The 24751-nt window shown below is 52.2% G+C and overlaps 1 protein-coding gene across 1 annotated transcript in view; it reads right to left on the reverse strand.

The window, feature by feature from the left end:
* PLXNA2 (plexin A2) overlaps positions 1-24751 on the reverse strand; it is a 167115-nt gene that overhangs the window by 62345 nt on the left and 80019 nt on the right. Inside the window, exons 5-9 of the mRNA XM_065649738.1 lie at positions 10810-10910; positions 6130-6253; positions 4508-4661; positions 3234-3330; positions 1369-1483 (exon numbers count right to left, since the gene is read on the reverse strand). Coding sequence (XP_065505810.1) covers positions 1369-1483; positions 3234-3330; positions 4508-4661; positions 6130-6253; positions 10810-10910 — 591 coding nt within the window. The remainder of the gene's footprint in view (positions 1-1368; positions 1484-3233; positions 3331-4507; positions 4662-6129; positions 6254-10809; positions 10911-24751) is intronic.

Raw genomic sequence — 24751 nt, forward strand, 5'->3', positions numbered from 1 at the left:
TCAAGAGAAGGAAAAGCAAAGGTTTTTGCTTTCTCGTGTTATCTTGAAAGGAAGTTTCTTGGCTTTCAACTGGACTGAGAAAGCTTTTGGTTTGTCCCCAGGGTGGACGCTTCTCCTTGTGTATCTGTACTCAGATCTGTACCGCAGATTCCCACCAAGGTATGGACACATGCGGTTCATTAACATTTCTTGCCTTGTATCTATGGCAGCATTTTAACCAGAAAGACCCATGAGTGAAGTTTCAAGTTTACTACTGGTTTAGCAGCAGCCTGGCAGCTTCAGGCACTTCTCTGTAACCGTTCAGTGTTTTACTGACCCATCTCTCCTGCTTTTCTCTGTCTCATTATGTGCTGGTTCTGGCTAACCTTACTCTCTTTTTCTAATATTTCTGCATGTCCTCGCTGCTGCCTTTCTCACTTTCCAAGACACCCTGGATTTTCAAGCACCTGTTAAAACTCTTTTTTTCCTTGCAGCTTTAGGACCCGCACCCGTTTCAGGTGCCACAAAGCTACGTGCAGGGGCAGGAAGGGTGACGACCAGGACCCTGCGAGCATCAGAGGCTGTATCTGCTCTGTATTTGGGGAACCTGAAGCAGACAGCAGCACAGGAATGGGGCAAGACAATGGGTGCAGAAATCCTAGAGCAAGGGGTTAGTGCTAACCTTTGATGAGCAACTTGTACTAACAACCTGCTTTCCTCCATGGATCCTCACACCTCAGGACACACAGAAGATCTGGCAGAGCTGCTAACGGGCTATGCCTCCTTCCAACTCTTAAAAGCATTTTTGGACTTGAGCCCCGCACCTTTTATTAACTGCTAAGAGAGATGGCTCCTGGTCCACAGCGCTGGAACTTGAATCGATTCTTTTTTCCAAAGCCCGGGGCTGTTCACCTCTGTGGTTCCCTTCTTAATCAGTTTACAGTCAGGCTCCTGCCACAGATTTCAGACCTGCCAACACAACCCACTCAACGAGTCCCACCACGGGTTCTGCATCCAATTTGGTGCTTGCCATTGGGCAAATCCCTGCACGTCTTCTATGTAAAGGTGAGTTGCTGAAACGTGCTGGTCTCTGAGAGCCCTGGAGGACAGCACTGCAGCAATTGGGGTTATTGCCGAACCTGAGCACACCCACACACCAGAGGTGGGATCAGCTTTGGCGTTCAGGTTGAGACACATCACCTGTACGAGACGGACACTTTCTTGCTACGCTCCTTCAAAGCGGCATCTGCACTTTTCGGTGCCAGCCAAGAGAGCAGCCCCGATTCGTGGGAAATCGAAAAAAATTCACATAAGCATTGGTTATGCTAATCGTGCCATAGAAAAGCAAAGAAGAAAGAACTCGGGAGTATTGAAACCCCCGTCTGGTACCTCAGAGACGTTGATCCGTCCCTCCTGGAAGGAGCAGGTGGTGGGGTCGTGGGTGCAGAGGTTCCGGTACTTGCACCAGTGGCAGCGGAAAGCGCTGTTCACACACGACAGGCACCTGGGGGGAGAAAGGACAAGTTACGGAGGGGGTCATCGCATTGGGAGATCTGTATGGGAACAGATAGGCCCAGCCAGAACTCCAGGTTCAGGGTCTTTCAAGGGTAAATAAGTTCTTTGGAAAGATGTTTTGATACAGCAAAAGTAACGAAAAGGTTTGGGAAAACACATGCTCAAGAGACAGTATCTCAGCAACCTCACCATAATAAAATACAAGCTGGGATTTATTGCCCATCATTTTATGGGTGTAAAATAAAGCCCAATACTACACAGACACAGACTAGATTTTTACATTCTAGAAAGTGGAAAACAAGGCAAGCCTGGCAAAAATCAGATCAGTTGTTTTACAAGTCAGGAATGCTTCAAGTCAACGGTAACACTTCTGCTTGGCCTTGGAGTGCAAAGGCTCCAGCAAGCGCTCTTGATTCATGTCAGAAAAAAATTAACAGTTTATGAAATGTTTCTGAAAGAACACAGACCCTTTTCAAACAGGGGGTGGCCAGTGACCTGGCTGGGCGGTTTTTATTCCACACTAACTGTCTGCCAGATAGATGCACGGTCCACGACAGCTACTAATATTTGCAGCCACCATCCTCCTCCGTCTCTAAGGCCAACCCTCCGTGCCCCGCGGCAGCACTTTGGTGACCGTGCCCATGGGATTCAGTTCTGTGTCAGAACCTCCAGAGACCGCGGTGCTGCCCAGGGTCAGCGCAGACCTAAGAGCATCACCAGGGAAGCAGGAGCCTGGCTTTGGGTAGGAAACTCTGGAAAATGAAGAAAGCAGATCTCCAGGCAGGGCTGCTCTTGCCAGCTGGGCAGAGGTGCTGCGGCTGCAAGAATACGCCTTTTAATAACTCAATTCTATTTTCCTTCTGATGCATTCGTAGTGACCTTAATAGTCAAGGAAGCTTATTCTAATCATGGATATGCAAATCTGGGGATGGATATCGAGTGCTGCAAGCTTAATTACTCGTTCGTTTGACCCATTTTTGTCTCCGTTTCGGTCTGTAGCACTTCTCCCACCTGCCCTTTCCCGTCTGGTGCCGATGGAGCTTTCTGCTTCCCACAGCGCTGCCGGGTCCGAGGGAGGAGGACAGACCTCTCTGACCACCCAGACCAACGGCTCGGTTTGCATCTCTCGCTGTGCCGGTTTTGTAGCCGAGCAGGGCGAGGAGCTCCTGGTAGGATCCTGATCTCCCACGGACTTACACCAGGTCACCGCCTTTACACATCCAGCTTTCTTAAGGACCACTGTCTCCCTTCCGCTTCAGAAAGCGCATCTCCGCCTCATCCATTCCTTACTAAAAGGGACTCAAGGCAGAAGCCACCACCGCATCCCCTGACCCACCTGCAGCTCCCTGGGGACGCGGGACTTCATGCACCTGAGTGCTGAACCACCTCAGCCCGTGGAACCTGCAGCCCCCCTCCCCAGACCCTCCTCTGCCTTCACCCGCCGCCTGGGAAGATGCATTTGAGTTCACAGTTGCAGGATCACGCAGCTTGGGGGCACCAGCAGGTTAAGGTTTTTTCCGAGCTCAACTCCTCCTGCATCTCCCAAGGCAGAAAAAGCCACACAGGCACCCAGAGAAGTTCAGAGAAACAGGGACGGGTGGGTTCCCCTTCTGTCTGCTGGCTGAACCAAGCAGCATGACAACCCCTCCACGGCTGGTCCCGGAGCCCAGCATCCATTTCCCAGCCCTTTCTTCTCTTTTTAGCCAACATTTGGCTCTGCTCAGGGTGGGAGCACTCACAGCTGGTGGGCACTGCAGTTGTAGAACTTGAACTCCGTGCTGACAAACGTCCTCCTCGTCTCCCGCGACTTCAGCTGCAGGACCACGCCAAACCAGTCTGGGGATGCAAACCAGAGCCCGTCAGCCCCACCAGCGATAACGAAGGAAGCAACAGCAGATGTGGGGACACTCGCTTCCCCCCTGCTCACGGGCTGGGCCATCTGTTTCTGGGGTAGAAGGTGGAAGGCAGGTTGGCTTTCACCTCCCAGCTCCCCCAGACATCAGACCCTGAGTCTGCAGCAGTTCCCCAAGCTGGGGGCTGAGCATCCACCCCGTCCCTTGCCCTCAAGCACCCCAGGGTGCCAGGCTGGCTGTTCCCAGAAAAGCCTCCAAAACAAACCAGGCTTGATGGCAAAATGCATTGGAGACAAAGGGTCTAAACGCTGCCTGGAGTCACAGTGAAAATGAGTGTGGGATCTCATCCTGTTCCCTAAAGGATTCTGTCTCCGTTATAAAAGCCTTCATTTGGTTTATTCTGAGAAGCAGCCCAAGACTAGAACAGAAGACAATGCTGGAAAATAGGGCATTAGTGAAGCTCTTGAGGAGCCTCAGCACTGCGTTAATTAAGAGCAGGTTGTTCTTCCAAGCTGCTGTGGGTAAGCCTATACCAGCCCCACTACCACAGCAGCTCTCAGTTCCCAGTGTTCCCCAAGTCTCAGGCTCCTTAGAAATACAAAGATATCAGCAGGGAAGCACAGTTGACACCTGGAAAGATGCCAAGGAGAAAATGAGTTTTAAGCGAGTAGCATTTTGGTTATGGGAAGAGAAAATATGACAGCAGTGACATTAATGAAGAAACAACCCAAAGAGCAGGACTGAAATACAGAAACTGCATCCACCTACCTCACCTCAGCACCTCAGGGTGCTGAGCCAGGCCAAGGGGAAGGCTCCTGCTTTCCAAATCCCCCCAGCGTGGCAAGGCTGTGAGCCCCCGGAGGGGGACAGACAGACATCTGTACCCCAAGTCCTGCCTTGGAAGCTGTCTGGCCGTGCATGGAGGGTGTAAGGACAGGGCAAGCACATGGTGCTACCTGCTCCCAGCCTGCCTTTCCCCTGGCTGGGAGGCACTTCGTAAAGACAAAGCATATTTAGCTCCCTGGGTTTAATGGCCTTTGACAGGAGCATGAATTTCTCCAGAACAAAGGGTCTGCTCCACCCAGCACATCCTTCCAAACCTACGCCGTACTTTCTGATGGCACAGATGTCGTATGGCCACCCAGAAGTCATTTACTCACCCTGATCCACAGGTATGGCAGGAACATCCTTGGCTGCTGGGGACACACACACGACGCGGCTGCCCGAAACCTGCCCTTCCACCTCCGTCAGGTTTCCGAAGAGGCAGCTGACCCCGGCCGAAAGGTCCGGAGCATCGCTCACCAGCAGGCTGAGCTGCAGCCGGGGAACAAAACATGGGCAGCAACATGTTAGCAGGCACAACTGCCAGAGTTTGCTTCGTATTTTCATTACCTGCTGTTCTCCCATTCAATACTGACGCCCTTCAATTACCCGTCCGCCCACAGCTGCCCTTCCATGGGAAGCGGAGGAGGAAAAAGAAAGCCAAGGATGCAGGTTCTTCACTGATACAAAAATGCCTTGCTGAGCCTTTGGGTACCGCAGTTCAGGAGAGGTGGCAATGGCAGCTTTTTGTCCCCCTGGTTGCTCTACAGAAGCGCTGCCACCCTCAGTGCTGTGTCAGGAACCTGTGACAGCAGCGTGTTGCTTCTCAGAGAATCATTTCGGGTGGAAGAGGCCATCAAGATCATCGAGTCCAACCACAACCTAACTCTAGCACTAACCCATGTCCCTGAGAACCTCATCTATGCGCCTTTTAAACATCTCCAGGGATGGTGACTCCACCGCTTCCCTGAGCAGCCTGTTCCACTGCTTCTCATGCATGGGAGCAGCAGTGACCATCCCAACAACCCCCCCCAACAACCCCAACGACAGCAGCTCCAAACCGCCCGTGGCCCACGACCACCCCCCTGCCTGCCCAGCAGAGACAGTCCTGTCCAGGTACGTGTGGCCACCAGCAACGAGCAAGTCCCCCACGTTCCCTCTCTGAATGGGGATTGTCCCCATGGCAATATGGTATCTGAGGGGGTGAGTGGCCCCCCCAACAGCCGCATGGCTTTTCGACACCGGGTGTCAGTGGGAAGGGGCCGCAGCAAAGGCAGCTGCCGTGGGGTGCTGAGGGGCTTGGGGAGCAACAGCTGGGATGCTTCAGAGAGCCAGGCTTGAGCACAGCTCACAGATGAGCTTTTTGGGAAACAAAGCCTTGCCTTTCAACAGCTCATGAAACCGGACCAAGAGAAACGTGAGCGGAGGCCCAAGGGGAAGGGGAATTTGTTTCTGCCATCCTGACTCCCTGCCTCCCCGGCTCGGGTGACCCCTTTCCTGGCCAGCCCCTCTGTGAGCCTGACTTCATGGGAAAACATTTGTGCCGATGGGCAGGGAGAAAGGCTGGAGAGTGGGCTGTTCGCTGTGAACCCCAAACAGCGCTTTCTACAACTATCTGAAAGGAGCTGGGAGCCAGGGGGGGTCGGGCTCTGCTCCCCAGGAACAAGCGCCAGGAGCAGAGGAAACGGCCTCAAGCTGCGCCAGGGGAGGTCGAGGTTGGATCTGGGGAACAATTTCTTCCCCCAAGGGCTGTGGGGCATTGGAACAGGCTGCCCAGGGCAGTGCTGGAGTCACCATCCCTGGAGGGGCTGGACAGACGGACATGAGGTTCTCAGGGACATGGGGCAGCGCCAGGGGTGGGTTAACAGTTGGACTTGGTGATCTTGAGGGTCTCTTCCAACCAAAATGATTCTACGATTGGATGATTCTATTCTAAATGCCTCTCACCAACAGCACCTACCGGGAGGCTGTGCTCGGAGACGGAGATGCTGCTGGGCTGCACGGTGACGCTCAGGCACTGGCTGATGCTGCCCGCAAACCGGTACGGCTGGTCCGCCTGCTCGCAGCTGTCCCTCGGGGAGCACCTGCCAAACACGAGCACACATCAGGGCACACCGAGCACCCGGGACGGTGTCGAACAGCACACGGTGCTGAGCAAGGGGGAACTCGATGGGAGGGCAGAGCCTCAGCTGGGGGAAGGGGGAGTTATCAGCAGGACCGGGGGTGATGCTCTGCACCAGGACCAGGCATCAGGCACAGGCTCCAGGTTAGGACCAAAAGGTGCTGAAAAATATCCTGTGATTGGAGGAGAGAAGCTGCAAGTATCTCAGGAGCAATTCCCAGTCCCGCTTGCAGTGGGACACAATCCAGAGCTGTCCCGTATGCCAGCAGCGACAGCGGGAGCTGTGGGTGCGGGGTGAGCTGCTTGGCCGCGGCCCCTGCAAGTCATAAATCCATAACCTGCACAGAAACTAAACCGTAACAGGCAGTTACAAGATGATGCCTCCATTCTAATTAAAACAAGAACACGTAGTTCATTAATCGACTCCTCCTGGAGCACAGCAGGGCCAGCAACAGCACTTGCTTCTCCTGAGCTTCAACCATTTTTCACGCCTTCAGCTCCCAGCTCTCTGCCATTCCCACCATCAGGATCATGCCAAAGTGACTAGGACTGCCCCTAGCAAGCTGTGTGCTCGGGATGGCTCCTTATCCCTGTTTTTCTACTGCAAGTATCCTTGGAATGGAATGAAATTAAGTTGCTTCCAGCAGGTAGAGGAGCACCCGCTAGGAAACCAAGGAAAAATTATCAGTGTTTCAAACCAGGTATCAGAGACTGCAGCACAGCACTGGTATCCCTCAATGATTTTCTATTTTATGTCATTTGGGGAAAATACTTTTCTTCCAATCCCCATCGCTGAGCGCAGATCACATATTGGCCTTTTGGTATTAATGGTCTTAATAAGCTATCAGCAAACTTTTCACTCCTTGCTGATCTCAGACCTTATTTCAAACGGTGGCGCAAACGAAGGTCAGAGGATCGAGATGCTGTCACCAGCCCCGCGTGCCACCACCAGGTGCCCTTCTGACAGTCATCTGAGTGTATGTGTTACTCGAATTAACAAGGTGCTGCTGTCAAAGGGATTGTTTTCCCGGCTCCCCGTGGAGCGGTCCCAGACACGCAGCAGCAGAAACACCCTGTTTTCCCAGGCACATCAGCTCCAACCAGCCAACAAGAGCCTGGCTAAACCCGGCCTTCCTGCTCTGAAACAGCCGCCCAACATCCTCCTCGCGAGGCCGTTTGCTTTTGATTAAGAAAAGCAGAGTTTACGCTTTCCCTTTCCAAAGCACCTGTGTGATCCCTGGTGAACACTGATGCTGCTCTCCTCACCCTCCTGCTTTTTTTACCTTTTTTTTTTTTTGGAGTATAACGGAGCTAAATATGAATGCTGCCAGAGGAAGAATTATTGAGGTTTAAGTGAATCTGTAAGATAGCTTTAAAGCGAGCTCTTGACTGGAGCCTTTATCTCATTGACTCCCTGGAATGGCTCTTTTTTATCATACTATTTATGGCAACAGCCCTAACAGAGATAAATAGGTCTGGAGACAATAACACACTTGCGGAGAGCAGCATATGGAAGTCTCCCTGGTTTCAAATCCCACTGGGCTGAAGAGACTCTTCAACAAGCTCCTCGAGGCCCCTGCTTGCTCCCAAAAAGAAGGAGCAGAGGATCCTGCTCTCGATTGCAGAGGATGAGCAAAGCGGAGGCTCCGGCAGGGATGGGATGCTCAGCCATCGCTCCAGGCTCCCCTGGCTGAGGTTTTGCAGAAGAACACGCACCTTTCCCTTCCCGTTGGTTTTTAGCACCTTCTCTAACATCCCGTGTCCAGGATTCCTCCAAGCCCACGGCCACCACCTCATCAAGCACCTCATTGAGGGCAGGAGTTACCGGTCTGTGTCGGTGCCATCGATTTAATCCTCGCAGGTTAAATCGCTGCTATCGCTACCCTGCAATTCCAGGTGTGCACACGGGTATGGAAGCACCCACTGTGCAACAGAGCCTTAAGCCCCAACTCAGGCCTCTAAGAGACAATAATACATCACAAGCACACAAGGAAAGCTTTACGTAATATTGATAATAAAAGCTTGTCCCAGGACAACTGAGATGCTTTTACTTTTCCTGCATTATCCCTCTCTGGCTGGTGGGGTGGAAGGCAGGACACGTTGCCTGATGCCACCTGGAATGGGGCAGCGGTCCTTCTGTCTCACACCTGTACCTGTTCAGGCATCCAACACATTTGTAAAATTCTGATTTTTTTTTTTTTCCTGGCTCACTGATAGCTCAGTACCTGCATGTCCATGCTCTCAGCTAAACCTCTGGCAACCAAAAATGTAAAACAGACACCAAGTGCCCAGAGAGGAGCTGTTGCAGGGGCTGGCAGAGACTCCCTGAGCTGCCGGGAGGTCTCGGTACCGCCAGGACACACACCCCAAACCCAAGGAGCAAAACCCCACAAGCGGCGGTGGAGAGAAATAACCGGATTTCAATCCTCAACCTCTCTTCTGCCCTTCGCCCTTTTTTCCAGCCCTCAGAAACCACAGCATGAGCATCACCCCCTGACCCGCAACCCTTCCACTGAGCAAAGGAGCAGCTGGTCCATCTGGCAGGAGGAAAATGGAAGAATTAGAGGAGAGAGATGACAAATTAAATACAAACACTCCAGCGCTCGGGGCCTCCAAACAAATATGACAGAGGCTTCAGGAACAGCAAGATAAACTCAATTATTTACAGCTTAAGACAAAAGCTAAAAAATGATCATTGCTCCAAGCAGGCCAGGAAAGTGCAGATGCTCGAAGGGAGCGTTGAGAAATACCACCAGGGAAGAAACTCTCGTTGGGAAGAGGTTAATGCTGAAATGTCATGGCCAAAAGGGCAGAGGAAATGACACTTTTCTCTCCTCTTGACATTGAAGGTTTTTTCTCTGCAAAATGAAGATAACAACCTTTACCTGCTTCCCAGGTGATTTACGAAGATTCAGTTCATTAGGATTAGGAAAGCACTGGGTGATCCTTGCAGAGGAGCTGCTGCAAGGGCCTGAGGAGCAAAACCGAACACCTGCAGATCTGTAATGCAGCCCCAGGCACTAAAAGGCCACTGTGCCCAGGTGGCACTAAAAGGCCGTTGTCCCCAGGTCTGTGGATGCTCTCGTGTCCCCACGGCTGGTTCCTGGGAGCACCTACAGACCTGCAGCTCAGGCCAGACACCAAGTAGAGCCTGTCCCCTTGTCCCCTTTCCTTGTCCCCTCAGTATCAGAAGGCTGCAGTGGCTTTTGTCCCAACTGCTGGGAAGGCACACAGGGCTGCTGTCCCGAGGGAAGAGGCAAAGCAATGGGAACCACCAGGGATGGGAATTACATCCTTCTGACAAAGTCACTGTGACAGCGAAGACTTTTGGACACAACAGCACATATGGTGGCTGCGCTGTAGGGCTGGACAAGCTCGTCTGAAATGAAAAAAGCTAGAAGAAAAAGGATGCCCAGGGTGCCTGTGCCCCATGCGGCTGCACTGCAGCTCCTGCACGGTGCCAGTGGGATGCTCAGGGCCAGCATCCGTGACGGTTCTCCCACGTCTCCCCAAGTGTGGCAATGACTCTTAGCAAACCGAGCGAGCTGTGGGGAGCCCGTTTGCACCCCAAAGCGCACAGGTCCCGAATCCAGGCCGGATTTGCGGAGGAGCCTGCTGTGTCACCCCCCCGGCTCCTTCTCCAGCACCTGCTGCTCAGGCATGTGGCCAAGTGCTGCTGCTCGGGTCCCTCAACTCTGCCTCCCCCCCGATTTCCCTGCATTTAACGGGGCCGCTCTGCAAGCTGGCACGCGGCCGGAGGGATTTCTATTCCTCTCCTCAAGGTTTTCCCCTCCTCCCCTGATCTGCTCTGCTCTGCCTGGTGGTCCCCCTTCCGCCGTAGGAAGCGATCCTTATTATGGCAGAGGAGAGAAAGGAAGGACACGGACACCTCCTGAATGCAGAGAGCGTTTCCTGGAGCTCCCCTGACAAAAAAAAAAATCCCCCTTTGTGCCTGTGGATGCGCGTGAGGGGCTGCCAGCTCCCAGCCCTGCCCATTGGGGACGCTGGGGCAGGGACCCGCTGACCTCGCCATGCGGATTTTAAACATTTCTTCCAGACACATTTAATAGGGCTCGGTGCTCTGCTCTGCTAAAGCACTGTGACCTCTCCGAAAGCAAAGCCTCATATATTCAAGTCTGCTGTTGCCTCTAAAAATTCCCCCGTTAATTGGGAGGGACTCGTGGGTTGGGCAAGCAGGAGTGTGCATAACACAACCTCCCAGTGGTTTAAATTCTGCTTTCCTGTTGTGTCCGTGGCACCCTTTCCATGCTGTGTGCGACCCACCCGCTCCTAAAGAAGGAATTTGTTTTTCCTTTACCTCTTTACAGGAGCTCAGGGATTTTCAACGGCATTTGTGCTGCAATGCAGGGAACACCCAAGGAAAGGACGAACGGATTGAAGGAACTTCAACCTCATTCGCTTTTGCAAAAAATTGCGTGGGAGGCGCTTGGTGGCTTTGAAAGCTGCTTTTATCACCACCACCAGCAGCGAAAACGGAACGGCCAAGGCTGGACTTACATGTGGTGGAGCGTGCACCAGCCGCAGTGGGGGTCTCCGGAGCTCAGGCACTCCCCGCATGTCGTGTACTGCTCGCAGGACTCCACAGGCACCCGGGACACCTGCAAAGGGACCAAACACACAGCTCAGCGCTCCTCAACGCACAGCAGCAAGCAAAACCTGAGCGGCTCCAGGCCCCGCTTCGGCGGTTTGAGTGCAATAACGCAACAGCGATTCACAAAATTTGTCCCAACATCTGTGCAGAAATCAGAAAAGAATAAGAAATATTAGGGACCGAATCGTGAAGTTGCTCCATCCCTTGGGTGCAGCCATGCTGTGAATGACAAGGGCAGCACCAGTTCGCCCGAAACCCCCCGATCTCCCTCCCAGAGATGCTCCCAGGTCAAGCGCTGGTCCTCTCCTCCCCAGTTTACAGGTTGCTGTCTTACACTTGGCGCGGGGGAAGCTGCTTCAGGGAGGAGAGCTGGCAGGGAATAAAACTCATCAGGATTTTGCAGGTTGGCAGCTTATTTCACTGCTTGCTCCTTCTCAGCCACCCTGAGCCCATCCAGCATCAGCAGGATCCCCCCTGAGGATAAGAGTGTCTCCCAGGCAGGAGATGCCTGAGCAGAAGAGAGGGAAGGAGACGAGGGAACACCAGCCTCGATCGCTGTTGCAAACCCCCTCTGGCACACACGGAAGGTCTCTGTGCGATTCCAAGGTGCGGCACGGTCCTGACCCTGTGTATCAGCACTGAAAACCCCAAAGGCTCTAAAATGACACCAGGCTTTACCATGGGTCACTGCTTGACTCCGACGAAGAAATTTCACTTTAACCTTTCCGACCCATCCCTTGCCACCTCCGGCAAGCACGGTACGTTTGCATCTCCTGCCCCGACGCTGCAACATGGTGCTGGTCCCTCTTCAATGTATTTGCATCTCTGTTACCAAATACTGTAAATAATTATTGCCATCCTGCAGCGCCAGCCGCTCCCCTTGGGCCCTGGGAGCGATGGCTGCAACTGGCTGAAAATTAAACCAACTGTCGGCATCGCACTCGCTCTGTCCGTCAAAACAGCGCCCGGCTCCCAGCAGCTGGGGTGTGCGGGGTGAAAGGCGCAGTGTCTCGCCAAACAACGGCCACTTTCACGCCAAGTGCTGTTGACACAGTGAGAACCCAGTTCCTCTCTAAACACGACACCAATAAGGCTGCTATTCCTCTTGTTTCCTCAGCCCTACTTAACAGCTTTTCCTAAAACAAAAATTTGTGTGTGGATCACAGAATTGGAGAATCGTTTTGGTTGGGAGAGACCCTCAAGATCATCGAGTCCATTAACCCAGCCCTGGCACTGCCCCATGTCCTGAGAACCTCATCTCCGTCTGTCCAACCCCTCCAGGGATGGTGACTCCAGCACTGCCCTGGGCAGCCTGTTCCAATGCCCCACAGCCCTTGGGGGAAGAAATTGTTCCCCAGATCCAACCTCAGCCTCCCCTGGTGCAACTTGAGGCCGTTTCCTCTCGTCCTGTCTCTTGTTACCTGGGAGAAGTGACCAACCTTCCCTTAAAAATTACAAAGAAATTTTGAACGATTCCTAGAGTCGCAGGTTTCTAGTTCAAATGGGACCATTTGATCCTTTCTTTGTCCGGAGTGGATTGCTGCCCGCGGCCATGAAGCAGCTGATTGCCCGGCATCCCCATCTCATCCCAGCATCCCCATCCCAGCATCCCCATCTCATCCCAGCATCCCCATCCCGGCATCCCCATCTCATCCCAGCATCCCCATCCCAGCGGGCACCAGCACCTCCCAGCGATGTCTAACCAGTGTTACTCCCATCTGTCACAGCCTACTCTACTTGCTCTCTCATCCTCGCCAGCCCACGGGGCAGCTCTGTGTGCAGCAGAACGGCTCATTTGGAAAGGGTTCGGGTTTTCAGTATTTAGTTTTTAAACGCAAATACTTCTCAGGTCAGACGAATGCTCCAGGCGCTCAAAGCAAACACCTGAGAAGGTGTGTCACCACTTCAGGAGCACATTCCCCACCTGAAGCAATGAAGTGATGGGCAGAGCAGGAGCACAAGGTCTGGGGAGCAGAGCTCCTGACCTCAGCCCCCATCCTGGAGCACTGCAGACCTCACAGCAAAGATGGAGCTTTCAAAAGTGGCTGTCGACTTCAGATGCCTTGAGATTTCTGCTCCGGAAACATGAGGTGAGAGGTCTTGAAGCCAAACAGGAATTTTCCAAATGTGGCCTCAAATCCTGCACCTCCTCGTCTGCAATCTGCTCCCTGCAGAGCCCGGGGACACCCGCAAGGTCACGGCAGCTCTGCTGAAGCAGGCAGAGAGTCGTTTCAGGTATAAGAAGATGCGACGGGCGCTCCACGTCAGTGTGGTCACAGCAAATGCAAAGCGATAAAGCAACTCGGCGGAGCTGAGGAGCATCTGCATGAAGGACAACAGCCAAGAAAACAACACTCCTGGGGAATTCCCGTCCTCCTGAGGGCAGAGCCCTCCTCCCTCCAGCGACTGCTCTTCCTTCTGTCCATGCCAAAGCTCTGCTGCTGCGTTTTTCAGTTCCCTATTTGCGAACCTGCTTCTCAATAATTGAATGATAAAGTCTCATCACTGCGTTTGCCTGACCCATAACATCAGCAAAAAACCCTAAAAAAAAAACCAAAACAAACCAAAAAAACCCAAACATCGATCAATACAGAGTCTCCAGAAGAAGTGAACTCCAACTCAGCCAGCCCCCAGAGAAAACAAAAGTGCAGGAATCCAGTTCCAAATAAATAAATGCAGAAAATAAACAAACAAAGCAAAGTTTCTATAGTTCATGCCGGCTAGCAGCATGGGCTCTGACCTGGCTGGCTGCAGCCACCCCTGGGGTGTCCCCGCACCGTGGCACACTGCCCGCAGAGCCCTCGGGGTGCTGCAGTTCAAAGAGAAAATCTATTTTTAATGACTTTGGGGAGTGTAGTAGAGATGCCAAGTAGTTCAATGTAATTAAATCTATCTATCACTCAGTGAGCAGGAGCCCAAAGTTGATGAACTTTCCAATGAGATTTTATTCCTCCCTTCATTCATGAAAAACCGACCGCTTTGTGCTGCTGCAGGAGACATGAAAAAGTGTGGGAAGGAGCAAGGAGGACTCAGCAGTTCCAGCTGTTAATGTGACAGGGCGACAGAGCTGGGGAAAATAAAGTCAAACTTTCTCAGAGGCTCCTAAGAAGTTTGACAGGCTTTTCTTCCCACTGTTTCTCCTCCCTGCATCTGCATGCAGAACCGTTCGTATCCAGAGTCCTCCTGTGATACCGTTTCTGCCAAGGAAAAAAATACAGCTTTGCTGAGCGAGACCTGTGGGTCCCATCCACCCCACGCCGTATGAAAAGTCCTACCTGGAAATGACTTACTCTTCGAGTAGAATAATGGAGATGGAGATGTCGGACACGCTCAGCCTGACGCCGGCAGCGAGCGGGATGCAGCCAGAGCATCGCGTTGGGCAGCAGCCAGGACACAGGGGAGGAAGGCAAAGGGGGAGACTTTTAAGGGAATTGAGGAGCATCCCCAAAGTTCTGCCGAGCCCCCAGAGGCAGGAATACTTGCTCCATCAGGGATTAAGCCATTTGTCCCCGTAACAGATGAAGGTTCACATCCAGGCAAGGAGCGGATGAGGGGAGTTCTCCCGACAGGTACAGCAGCTACTGGAGGACCCGGCTCTCCTCTCCCACGCCACTCAGCAGAGAAAGGATTATCCGAGCTACCAAAGGGCTGTCAGAACCACATCAACGCCTGTAACTTTTGGCAGAAAAGCAGCGAGTGGGAGAGGACACAGAGACAATGTTTCCATGACTACAAAGGGATTATTTAATTACAGTGCTGCAGATGCATGCAGAGAAAGTCCCTTAAACTCTGATCCAAGCAACCTTTTCAATGAGTTTGGCTTCCTGGCTTTAAGAACCTCATTAGCATGTTACGAGGCCAAGCTGTGTTTGAGCACAGGAGAGCAGATAGCTTTCTTAGCAAGTAATCAGACCTTCTCCAAGCAAACCTGTCTCCTTGGCTCCCAGCTGCCCCCATGCACAGCGCTGGGCTCCTGGGGAAGGTGATCAAAGTACGGGCAGCCTCCTCTGGGAAGCAAGAGTTTGCGGAAAAAAAACAGCAAATGCCCCAGAGCAAGGCTTAATCAGGCTCTAAAATCGTCCTCAAGCCAGAGTTTCCTCCATCCAACCCAGCAGCAGCCGGCAGGACTCGGGTTCAGAGCAGATTTGTGTGCTGGCACACACAGGCTCCCGCAGACAAACGCTTTTCCCATGGTTTACTATGACTCCAGTTAATCATCGCATCAGTACGAAACATCTGAGCGAGATTTGCTGGAAGAACCATGTGCCAGGCTCCTCGCTCCCAGGAGCAGCGCGGCGTCGTGTAAACCCGAAGGAGGAAAAAAAATGGGTTTTCGTCTCAAACACGCGATCACTCACCAAATAACGGGTCTGCTCAACCTGCCAGCTCCTCCTCTGCCCTTGGCGGGTGACAATGCCACAGAGGAGACTCATCCTGTTCTCCTGGACCGGGTTCTCCGTCCCTTGGACCCCATTCTTGTGCCCACCCCATGCTCTGAGTTATCCACGGGCACCAGCCTATGTGTGACAGCCACCAAAGGGACGTGGCAGTGTCAGCTCTCCCTCCTGCTTTGCACAGACCATCTGCACTGGCTGAAGTAGTTACTCAGGCTTCTGGAAGCAGCAAATGCAGCAGAATTTATGGATTGAAGAATTAGGTCAGACCTGAGCACAGAGGTGCAGCCACACGCTGGCTCCTGGCCGGGGAGCCTGGAGATGGGGGGTACAGGATCCTCGGTGGAGTATCTGTGTCATTTTGGACACTACGCTGCTCTATTCTCCTGCAGAACTGACCCACAGAAATTCTACTTGACAAGAAAATGGGGTAGGTAGCGTGATAAAAGTGTACGCGCACTAATAATGAGGAATGAGATGCTAAAGGTCTCCACCACAAAATCAAGGTTACGCTGCAACGCATCCACGTGGATCCTCCCCTGGAAAACCGCCGCGTCTCAGGAGAGCTGCGTTTTTCTTTCTTGACTGCAAAAACTAAAGCTCAAATGAGTTTCTGGACATCAGGCTCTTTCCCGGCGTCCGCAGCCGCTCCGTGTCCTGCTGGTGACACAACCTCCTGCGGGATGTCCCTCTGGGCTTGCTCTGGATTTCAGGAGCAGGGGCTGATGTGCCTGGAGCGGCCACATGGCACATCCAAGCGTCCCTGCCTGGGGACATCGCTGCTGCCACCAGAAGCAGCTTCTCAAAGCGTTGGCACCGTCTTTGGACAAATGGCACATGGTGCTCGGCGAGACCACCCTGCCACGGCCATCGAGCCACGGAGCAGCGTCCTTCGCAGCGCTGATTATTCCAGGCCTCAGGGAACTAATTAATAAGGATAAAAGGGGAACAGCTTTCCAAAATTTCTGGGCTCAGGTGAGGATCAATCCGACGCAGGAAACTTTCATCTCGCATCAGTTCACGGCCTCCGCGTTCAGCGTTTTGCCTTGCTGCCACGTAACTCATAGTGCTCCCTGCAGTCATTTAAAAGTTTTAACAGAAGCTCAGAAAACTAATTAAGGAGAATAATTATAAAGTGCACGCTTCTTCCCCTCTCTGTTTTGCAAGGAAAGTGGCAAAACCAGAATTCTGAATAATTCTGGAGTTATAACCAATGTAATTAGGTGTTCCACGCACACTTACAATCGGGCTGTGCTTATTAAAATTACTGTTTTAGTCAGAACGTTGCCAGAGAGTCATTAACAGCACAATGGTTCGATTCCCCGGGACTCTAATTAGACTTGGACGCTGGCAGCGCGGGGGCTGCCCGGATCCGCCGCCCGCTTGGTACCACAGGTGATGCCCGGCGGGGACATCCCAGCCCCAGAGCCTGGGGACCGGTGCCGGGAGACACCTGTACAGGGGACAGAGCCCCAGGGACAAAACGCCCCGGTCCCAACTCGGTGTTGCCTTTTGTCACCGGCGATCGGGCTGGAGAGCGCAGGTGGTGGCATCTCAGGCTCTGCTGTTTCCTCCTCGGAGGGAGAATCTCAGTTTGCTTTAGAGAAATCCCTTTATTCTGTGCGATGCTCTGAGGCAGAAAAAGGCCAGGTTTGCTTTAACTCTGTCCCGAGGGCATGTGGACTTGGCCAGGAAACATCCGTGCTGTCCGTAGGGCTGACGCTGGTATGGACAGAAGCCCAGCTGTGAATATGGTTGGACTCGCTGATCTTAAGGGTCTCTTCCAACCCAAAGAATTCCATGATTCTACAAATATCTGCAACATGAGCTACAGCAGGACAAACCTCCCCTCCTGCTGCCTGCAGCAAAGAGCCATCTCTCCAGCCCCATCTCACAGAGGTGTTTGCTCCCCGGGTACAGCGATACAAATCCCCCCACCGGGAGGGACCAGCTGCACCGATGCAGTTTGTTCCACCTTGAAATCAAAGACTGAGCTGCTCGGGGTTTTCCCCAGCACTGGGTTAACATTTCAGTGGACATCCCTGCATCCATCGCCAGCGCCACCCAGGTCTTGGTGCTAAGGAGCACCCGCAATGTGATAACAAGTGGAAGCGGGGATACCTTGGAGGGAACGATAATGCCTGCCTGGAAACACCCTGAGCATTCATTATTATTATTATTATTCTTACTATTATTATTATTCTTACTATTATTATTATTAGCAGCCCTGCTCCAAGCAGCTTCTTACACTGCTTTGGAAATGACGGAGGATTCAGAGCGGGTGCTGATGCCCTCTCTGTGCCAGGGAAGGGAGCTGCGTGCTCTGAAATGCAGACATCCAGATCTGTTACGAAAGACCTAAATCTCAGCGGTGTGTATCACAGGAAAGCTCCGTGCCTGCTGCTTGCAATCGCCTTCAGCCGTCTGTTTTTCCTCTCTTCCCATAAAAACCACACGCTAGACGGCAGAGGCCCCTTCCCCCAAGCTGCTAGCCTAGAACTCATGAATTCAGTTAAGTTGTTAAAAAGGATTGTGGCAGGCTAAGATAAAACAGAGGAGTTTAAAATGACAAACAGACTCCTAAACGGGATTAGAGTCTTAATGAAAACAGTAATGAATGAATGAGGCGACCAAATATTACCCATTAATATTAGACAGATAGATTAGATCCCTAGGCGCTGCATTTAAAACCGACATGGAATTACTTCAATTACTCTGCATTGATAAATAACAAGGTGATATTTACTGCTAAAACACATTTCCTCCGCCTTTCCCCATGCTTGCTTTGGCTTCTGCATCCCGAGAGGGAGAGCAGACGGTGGAGAGGCTGAAAAAAGGCACCAAACTGGGAAGCTCCTCGTCTCCCCTCCTTTCCGCGGGAGACCCGGACTCGCCGGCATCCACCGCACACGTGTTCCAGGGCACCTGCTGCTGAGGACTCGTCCCATTAGTCTCAATTACTCCCATCAACGGCGCTATTTCAGCCCTCGTCTTTCTGTGCAAGAGCCAAAGCAATCACTGCGATTCACTTAAAACCTGATGCTCGCAGCATCCTTCCACCTCAGAAATTCACCCTACCTTCACTTGCCGGGGGATGCAGCTGCTCCACATCCTTCTTTCCACCCAGGGAAGGTGAGATTAACCTGATCAGAGGCCTCTTCTAATGAAGAGATCATAGACGGATAATTCCTGGGTGCTTGGTGGTATTTACATGCTAATGATGAAAGGCCTCTGGTAAAGGTAATGTCAACAAGAGTCCCTGGTCCTTCCATTCCAGCCATCTGTTCTCTGGGTTCAGGAAAGCCCCAGAGAACAGGTTGCTTACTGCTATGAAAGCTGCAAAAACATCTTTTCCAGCTCTACCGCCTTGGTTTGCGAACCTTTGATAAATGAAGTCTTCTCCATGTGACACAGGAGATGCTGTGTGAGTTGGATGCCCAGCCTAGCAGGCAGGATAAACAGAGCACGACTGTCGGCACACCTGCACAGGTGTGTCAAATCACTGATGCTCTGCTGCTCTTAAATACCGTTGCAAAAAAACCTCAGCCTCACAACGTAACAGACAACAAGAAAACCAGAAAATGTCTCGTGTCAGAGATACAAGAGGAGCAGCCTGTGGAAAGCGCGCGGAGCGAATCGCGAGCGGCGCCGCAAGCCAGAGAACCTGAGCCCAAAGCCAGGTCCTTGCTGCAGTCATCAGATACATCACCTCGTGTTCTCTTAGCACGAGGGGTGGAATTAAACCCCTCTCAGCTGGGATGCAACCCCCCGGGGAAAGGCTGCACAGCGGTTACTCCGGCTGAAATACTGCTGAGCCTGGGGGATTCATTAAGTGTGGGAATGGGGGGGCAGGAGGGCTTGTGTGCACCATACAGATATAAATTAATTTTCCAGAAAGGCAGAAAACCCCAGGCTTTGTGCTTTCGCACTCCAAACAAGGGGTAAAGCAGGGAAGTGAAGAGGGAGGAATGCACAGAGCTCTTCCCATAACTCAGGCGATGGATGACCTTTCCAATATTATACCTGTATAAATCTTATTTAATTGAAATAATAAAAAAAAAAAAAAAAAAAAGCTAAATCATTCCCTGCAGCAGATTTACATTGAAAACAAAGTCTGTTCAGACAGCGGTTGGTTTACACAACAGGCATTTAACATTCCTTTCCTAACTACTAGGGTGACTCTTGACCAGCTAACCACAAGATGAGTGATGGGAGCCCTCCAAGCCAAAGGCAACTCGCCAAGACGCAAGCAAAAGAAACAGAGCTAGTCCGGTGTGTACTTTAAACACACCATTAGGGGTTTTGGTGCATCACAAGTCACAACATGGTGGTTTTTGCCCATCAAACCTTCCCTGCAACATTCCCATCCTTTGGGATGCGACTTCATTTTTAGTGCCACCACCGAGTTGGCTCTTTCAACACCCACGTCCCCTCCCTCCGCACCCCACGGAGCAAACAGCCCTGCCCCTGGGAATCTGGGTTAACTAACCAAGGGTCTCCCGTTATCTGAAATAAAAGCTGGAATGGCTTTTTGTAGCCAGAGAAGGTTGGGCAAAGAGTTTAGCTTTTATCTTTACCTGCTTTTCCTTGGGCTGCTGTTTTGCTGCATGGGAGAAGCAGAATCAAAGAGCAGCTCTGGGGCGATAGCATTGCTTTGACGAGAGGCAGAGGTGATATAAGCTCAGAGCTTTATACATAAACTCCAGAATTGCTGCATTAATGCTCCCAGTGCTGCAATGCTAAGTCACTTGTCCCTAGAAGCCACATCAGCTCCTGCTGTAAGCAGTTACTTTGACATCAGCTTCTCACTGTCTGGATACAGCACTCAAAACGGTGGCGTTTTGGGCAAATAATGCCACGAAACTATTTCTGCTCCATCAGAGCCTGAGGAACTTCTGCATATATTTCCATAAATCTCCCGGGTGTCAGCACAGCAACCGAGCGGACAGACTGCGAGGGGGACCCTGCGACTGCTGCTGAGGCGACCTGCACATCAGCCCTGGGAAAGACTTCGACTGAAATCACAAAATAAACCGGCTTGCAAGAAAATCGGCAGTTCTGTGTTTCCGTTGAGGCTGGAAATCAACGGGAAGGTCCTCCCAGCTATTGAAATGTGCAACTGGTTGCCCCAGGAGGCAGAAAGTAGATGGCATTGAATAGACTTGCAGAAGATCGATTCTTTAAGGGCCAGCTTGGGAATGGCTAAAATCTGTGAGGTTGCACCCAGAGCTTTGGGGCGGGTGACCTGCTTGCTGGGCACAGGGAACCACCGCAGCAGGTCTTATTGCCATAGGGAAGAGAGGAGGCTGCCGACATTTCTAGGCAAAAATCTAGTCCCTGGTGTGATGTTTTTCAGCTGCAAACCTCCAATGGGAGGCAAACCCCCAGCTGTGTGCTGGTGGAAGGGGATCTCCCCTCCTTCCCGCTGGAAGCCTGAAGCAGAGCAGCTGCTCCAAGGGCATTTCTCTGCAGGGCGGCTGGCAAGGGACAGGGTTAATAGCCCCACTCCATGTGCGACATCTCTTCCCTCTCTCCGAGAGCTTCTAATTACCAGGCTAAAGAAAGAGGGGCAGCGGGCAGCATCAGCCAGACCCCGACCCCATCGATCGCAGCCCGTCGGCCAAGGGAAGGGCTTCACCCCCGGCTTGAGGCTGTGGTCTCCAGTTTCTCCCATCCCACCCGCACACAGAGCGAGCTAATCAAGGCCAAAGCCACCCTGGGAAAAAAAATGGGAGCATCAGCAGGTCCCTTCTTCCTGCAGCTTTGGGGGGCCATGAATAAATAACGCTGCTAGTGAAAAGATGCCTGCGCAGCCCCGGCGCGGTGGAGGGAGCAGACCGATGACTCTATTTCTGATGCACCGGCAGCCTGACAATTGGCAAATGAACCTCTGCAGTTATCTGTTTCCCCTCTTTATTCTTTTCTCATAAAAACTGGCAGGAACAGGGGTAGGAAAGAGATGCTGGCGGCAGCTGTGTTCAGTATGAAAAATGAGCAGCATATGTATGGGAGGCAGCTGGAGCCCAGCGCTCGCTGCAGAGCAGGGACCCCACGGCTCCCTGTCACACTGGTTATTGCCCTCTCTCCCTGTGCTTAACCCTTGCTGTGCTTCGCTGCTGCACGTACCGTGATAGAGCAAATCAGCCAAACCCACCGGGACCTGAGCCCGCACCTGACGGTCACCAACGCCCGGTGTCCCCAAACGGCAGCACGTTCCCTGCGTTTCTGGCGTGCCCAGGAGCTTTCGGAGAAATTGTAGCCCTGTTGGAATGGACAACATGTGTACACACGAAATAAGAGACCACAGCTGCTCCCAGAAGCAGATGAAACATTATCCTCCGTTTATAGATGAGGGACTAGAGCTGGGACACGATGGGGCACAGCACCAGGGCTGCAGCCCGTGCGCCCGTTCTTGGGGCTCTGCCGCTCTTTCTCCAGAGCCTGCTTGGCCAAAAGGTCCCTACACCGACACGGTCTGCAGCAATTTGCCCAAAAACGCTTGGCGGACCCTGTGTCGGGGCCAGTGTCCCAATGCTACCCCCCTCCTGCCCATCACGGAGGCAGAGCCGGAGCTCCATGCGCCTTGTCCCCATCGCTGCCCGCTCAGCGTCCCCCCTCCAGCTCCTGGCCACTTGCCACCCCTGGCACGCATGGGGACACCGAGGCCACATTTTGTTTACCCTCCTCGCTCAGGAGAAAGCCCGGGGCTGCACGGGGGGACGTGTCTCGCCACCCACCTTGCAAAGGGATCCCACGTGGCCAACTGGCCGCGGCACAGCAGGGTGGGCAACCCCGCATCTGCCCGCTCCGAACAGACTCGCAGGCTGTGCTCCGCGACAATGCCGCCTTTGTTCCCGGCTCTGGCACGTCCGAGGGTGTCAGTGACACTGAAAAGCTTTGACTGGCCCTTTCTGTTTGTTTTCTTGGCACACGCAAGTATCGTTTCAATAGCCCAACCTCGGCTCTGCCCTGCACCTCGCGTGTGACCGACATTATTATTCAACGGCGGCTTTGCCCAGAGAATGAGCACAAAATTACGGCTTCCAGCCCCTCCAGTGTCCTCTTACCTCTCTGCCCGCTTTCCCAGGAAAGCATCCTGCATCCCAAGGCTAAGAGGGCTGCGGGGCTCATCCCTCGGACACCCACGTCCCCCGGGATGTTGCCTTTCCAAGGGGACAGGGCACTTGGGGGGGGCCAGTACGACCACCCCAGACCCTGCTTGGCTCTTCTTGCAGCCGGTCCCAAAGCTCTGCTTGCAACTCGAGCAACCCTCGATTCCCTGTTTCGTGAACCATTTCAGGGTTCTTCAAATTATTTCAATACTGCATTAAACCTAGGAGGAAAGTCACGGGCATGACCGGTTTGTGTAATTTTATAGAGCCTTGAAAATCCAAAGCATCTGAATGCCCTAAGTAGCTTTAAAGGTCACAGAGTCGTATCATTACTGTTTTCACAGCCTGACTGTGGTCCTGCTACTCTTTTGCTCCAGGAACGCTGCCATAGTCTCCATGGCTTTTTAGTAAGTATTGCTCTCTAACTACATTATGCTGTCCTTGCCAGTCAATTTTCTGCTACTCCATCACTTTCCCATTTGTATATCATTACATACGGCTGTCAAAAATATAATTTAGGGACCTGACCACCAGTGTGAGAAATGAACCCTCCTAAGTATATCCCAAACTCTCTAATTCCAAAAGAAAATGAGCTTTAAGCCCTTTCCTCCAAAGAAGAAAACCACTGTCCCATGGCAGCTGTGGCACGCCAGCCCTGTTATCACACACAGGCACACCAGCGAGGGGGGGGCTTCCAAAAATAACAGCTCAGGAGACAAAACAGGGAAGCTTCAGGGGCCAAATCAAATTGCAGGAAAACAAAGAGCTGGGGGAATGCATCGTTCGCTCGCTCCATGCGGACGGCACCGCGTTTGCTCCCACCAGGACCTGGGCACGGCGGGTACCGCTGCATCCCGACCACCGCGGGACCAGCGCGGGCTGGGGGTTAAGGTATTGTTTGCATCGAAGCCTCAAGACAACGCCCTTGGATTATCCCAATTTACGACTCTGAACAGGGCATTTTTCCATAGGGATGCACATAGAGAACCCAGCTAAGCTTGCTCACGCTCAGTTGCTGGTCACCTTGAGTGTCTCTCTCTACCATAAGGCACCCAGCTCGCTCTCTCAAGGCCCTGAAGTAACAGTTTAGACTTGAGCAAATTTAGATAAACAGGAATGTCCCTCCTTCCCTCTCCAAACACACACACACTTCTGGCAGTGCGGTTCTCACCATTAATTAGCTGTTTCATCACAGCGCTAACGCTGGAGCTCTCCGAGATGCATCCTTGCTCAGTACAAAGGACACCCAGAAGCTGGGAGCAACCTCTCCTTTTGTAATGAGTTACAAGAAAATTTGCCATTATTATAAAACATTTACTGCTGTACAGCACTCATCTTTTCCTCCTGTAACAGGTGTCGCCAAGGACCTTAAAGTCCATTGCGAACGCCACCAGATACAGTCACCGCTGTGGCTTCCATTCTTTGGAAGCTTTTCCAGTGTCACCGAGTCTGTCCCCTTCCCTTGACTCAAAAGACTCCCTGAAAGAAACCTGTCGACAGAGGATAGAAACAGGCTGGTATGGAGCGAGGATTCATCTACACTGGTTTTCACTAACAGCTACAGTCGCTCTCATTTCTTCCAGCATCCTTGGCAGCAGTGGGACAAATTCGCTGCTGGTGTAATACTCGACTTCATTTCAATAGATTTATGCTGAGACTAAATTCGGCCCCACATATTTTACTCCTAAGCTTAGCAATCAGTAGTGGAAATAATTTGCTGTTGGCTGCTCTGATGTTGCCGTCTTTTGTGCATATCGAAATGACAAAGACTTCGGGCCCTCAAAGTCCGATTGAAGAATAATTGGAAATCCAAAGTGGTGCTAAACGTTATTTTCTAAATAAAATGCATTCAATTACAGAACATGAGGCTGTAAAACATTAAAAAAAGATTAGTTAGAGTAGAAAAAAAAAGTATTCAAGCCTTCAGAGATTTCATCATATGCACAGGATACCCTCTATTCTTTGGGACAGGCAGAAGATAAAGGGAATGCAAAACAAAGCGAATATTTCCAGCCGCCTGTGCTGTCCCAGAAGGGTCGGGATGCTGCTGCACAACTGGATTTTCATCTCAACTGTTGCACATAGTGCCTGCCAAGAGCTCAGTGTTTTCCCCCTTCCATGACAGGCAGGCACAGCTGATTTTCCTTCCACCAGCACCTTTTGTTACAAAAGCAAATTTCCCAGCTTGTTTTCAAACGCAGAGAGTTCGCTTCAATAAACCAAGCGCGCATTTGTCAAGCGCTGGTGGCCTGAAACACTCCACACCAAGGCACCTGGCATCCCTGTGCCACAGGATGGGAATTCTCCAGCAATTCCCTTGGTGCTGCCCAATGCTGGGATGT

Source organism: Caloenas nicobarica, chromosome 21 (genome assembly GCF_036013445.1).
Source record: "Caloenas nicobarica isolate bCalNic1 chromosome 21, bCalNic1.hap1, whole genome shotgun sequence".
In the NCBI taxonomy this organism is placed as follows: domain Eukaryota; kingdom Metazoa; phylum Chordata; class Aves; order Columbiformes; family Columbidae; genus Caloenas; species Caloenas nicobarica.